The following is a 2500-nucleotide window of genomic DNA, read 5'->3' as shown; positions in this document are numbered from 1 at the left end:
AATATCAGATTTACATGGTGCTCTGTTTATAGAATATCAGATTTACATGGTGCTCTATATGTAGAATATCAGATTTACATGGTGCTCTATATGTAGAATATCAGATTTACATGGTGCTCTGTTTATAGAATATCAGATTTACATGGTGCTCTATATAGAATATCAGATTTACATGGTGCTCTATATGTAGAATATCAGATTTACATGGTGCTCTATATGTAGAATATCAGATTTACATGGTGCTCTATATAGAGAATATCAGATTTACATGGTGCTCTATATAGAGAATATCAGATTTACATGGTGCTCTATATATAGAATATCAGATTTCAGTTAAAACCTGCTCAGTACTGTAGAGAGATCCCGCTGTGGACCAACGGGAAGACAATCTGACGTTAGTATAAATATTACGAGAGAGGCCGTCGTTTCCTGGAGAACGCTCCCAGATGTTATTGGTTCCAGCGTCGTTCTGCCCTCGGTTTAGGTTTGTAGTGGCGGCGCCCTCTAGTGGTCGTAGGTTTGTAATGTTTGTGTTTCCCTTCACTGTAAGACCAGCACACCCAGATTGCACCTGAACACACCTCCCTGTAAGACCAGCACACCCAGATTGCACCTGAACACACCTCCCTGTAAGACCAGCACACCCAGACTGCACCTGAACACACCTCCCTGTAAGACCAGCACACCCAGATTGCACCTGAACACACCTCCCTGTCAGACCAGCACGCCCAGAATGCACCTGAACACACCTCCCTGTAAGACCTGCACGCCTAGAATGCACCTGAACACACCTCCCTGTAAGACCAGCACGCCCAGATTGCACCTGAACACACCTCCCTGTAAGACCAGCACGCCCAGAATGCACCTGAACACACCTCTCTGTAACACCAGCACGCCCAGAATGCACCTGACCACACCTCCCTGTAAGACCTGCACGCCTAGAATGCACCTGAACACACCTCCCTGTAAGACCAGCACGCCCAGAATGCACCTGAACACACCTCCCTGTAACACCAGCACGCCCATGGGCGCAAAATGGTTGCAGGTGCATTTGCTCTTTAAACAACGTGGGTGCGGACCGGGAAACTAACAGCTGCATTGGTCTTAAAATAGCAAAGATACTCGGGCTTTGCGCCGCGATGCGCCAAAAAAACTGAAGTAAAAAAACAAAACATGACTGTTTGTGGTTTTCAATGACAGATGTTTTCATTCCAAAATGTGCAATGACGAAAGGAATTACCAATAAAGTGAAATACAGGATGGCTTTTGTCCTTAATTACAAACGAATGACTACCATGATTATCCAATGATACCCAAACCTTCCTAAAGCTGATATCATGCTAACACATTAGCACATAACCCTGTTGTTTCCATGGTTACAGGAGGACAACGGGTTGCCAGTCCACATCAAGGGAGGGACCTTGGACGTCGTGCTCTACCGGGCGACCATGACGCTAACCCTCGGAGGTAACGGGTGAAGAAATCCACCACATTGGCCTGAAAGACGTTGACGAGTCCAGTTCAGAATCAGATCCGCGAACCAGACAGTTCTTAAAGCTGCACCTTCCTGCACATTTGATTTTAACCTTCACCAACATCTTTTCCTAAACTTAAACATGTATTTTTCAAACTTTTTTTTGTTCAACTTTATTGCAAGAATTTCCACATTTTGTCGTCTTTTTTTCTGCTTTGTCATTTTTTTGTACTTTTGAGCGTCAAACGCTTAATTCATGTAATATAAAAAGTTTTGATCTCAGCAACTTTTAGGATTCCAGGAATTAAACAAGACAATTAACAGTGTAAAAATAAACTGATGACTGTGTGTGTGTGTCTGTATTCGTGCGTGTGTGTCTGTGTGTGCGTCTGTATTTGTGCGTGTGTGTGTATGTGTGTCTGTGTGTGCGTCTGTATTTGTGCGTGTGTGTGTATGTGTGTCTGTGTGTGCGTCTGTATTTGTGCGTGTGTGTGTGCGTGTATGTGTGTCTGTGTGTGCGTCTGTATTTGTGCTCGTGGGTGTCTGTATTTGTGCGTGTGTGTCTGTGCGTGTGCGTGTATGGTGTCTGCGGTGCGTCTGTATTTGTGCGTGTGTGTATGTGTTGCGTCTGTATTTGTGCGTGTGTGTCTGTGTGCGTCTGTATTTGTGCGTGTGTGTATGCGTGTCTGTGTGTGGCGTCTGTATTTGTGCGTGTGTGTGTGTCTGTGTGTGCGTCTGTATTTGTGCGTGTGTGTGTATGTGTATGTGTGTCTGTGTGTGCGTCTGTATTTGTGCGTGTGTGTGTCTGTATTTGTGCGTGTGTGTCTGTGTGTGTGCGTGTATGTGTGTCTGTGTGTGCGTCTGTATTTGTGCGTGTGTGTGTGTATGTGTGTCTGTGTGTGCGTCTGTATTTGTGCGTGTGTGTGTATGTGTGTCTGTGTGTGTTCGTCTGTATTTGTGCGTGTGTGTGTGCGTGTATGTGTGTCTGTGTGTGCGTCTGTATTTGTGCTCGTGTGGTGTGTCTGT

The 2500-nt window shown here is 45.2% G+C and overlaps 1 protein-coding gene across 1 annotated transcript in view; it reads left to right on the top strand.

Annotated features, from left to right (window-relative positions):
• cox7a1 (cytochrome c oxidase subunit 7A1) overlaps positions 1-2500 on the top strand; it is a gene marked incomplete at its 5' end in the record, with an annotated part of 3946 nt that overhangs the window by 243 nt on the left and 1203 nt on the right. Inside the window, 1 exon segment of the mRNA XM_032510432.1 lies at positions 1383-1467. Coding sequence (XP_032366323.1) covers positions 1383-1467 — 85 coding nt within the window.

Source organism: Etheostoma spectabile, unplaced genomic scaffold (genome assembly GCF_008692095.1).
Source record: "Etheostoma spectabile isolate EspeVRDwgs_2016 unplaced genomic scaffold, UIUC_Espe_1.0 scaffold00569760, whole genome shotgun sequence".
NCBI classification, from domain to species: Eukaryota; Metazoa; Chordata; class Actinopteri; order Perciformes; family Percidae; genus Etheostoma; species Etheostoma spectabile.
The sequence above is the reverse complement of the archived record's forward strand: the minus strand, read 5'-3'. Positions and strand labels throughout refer to the sequence as shown.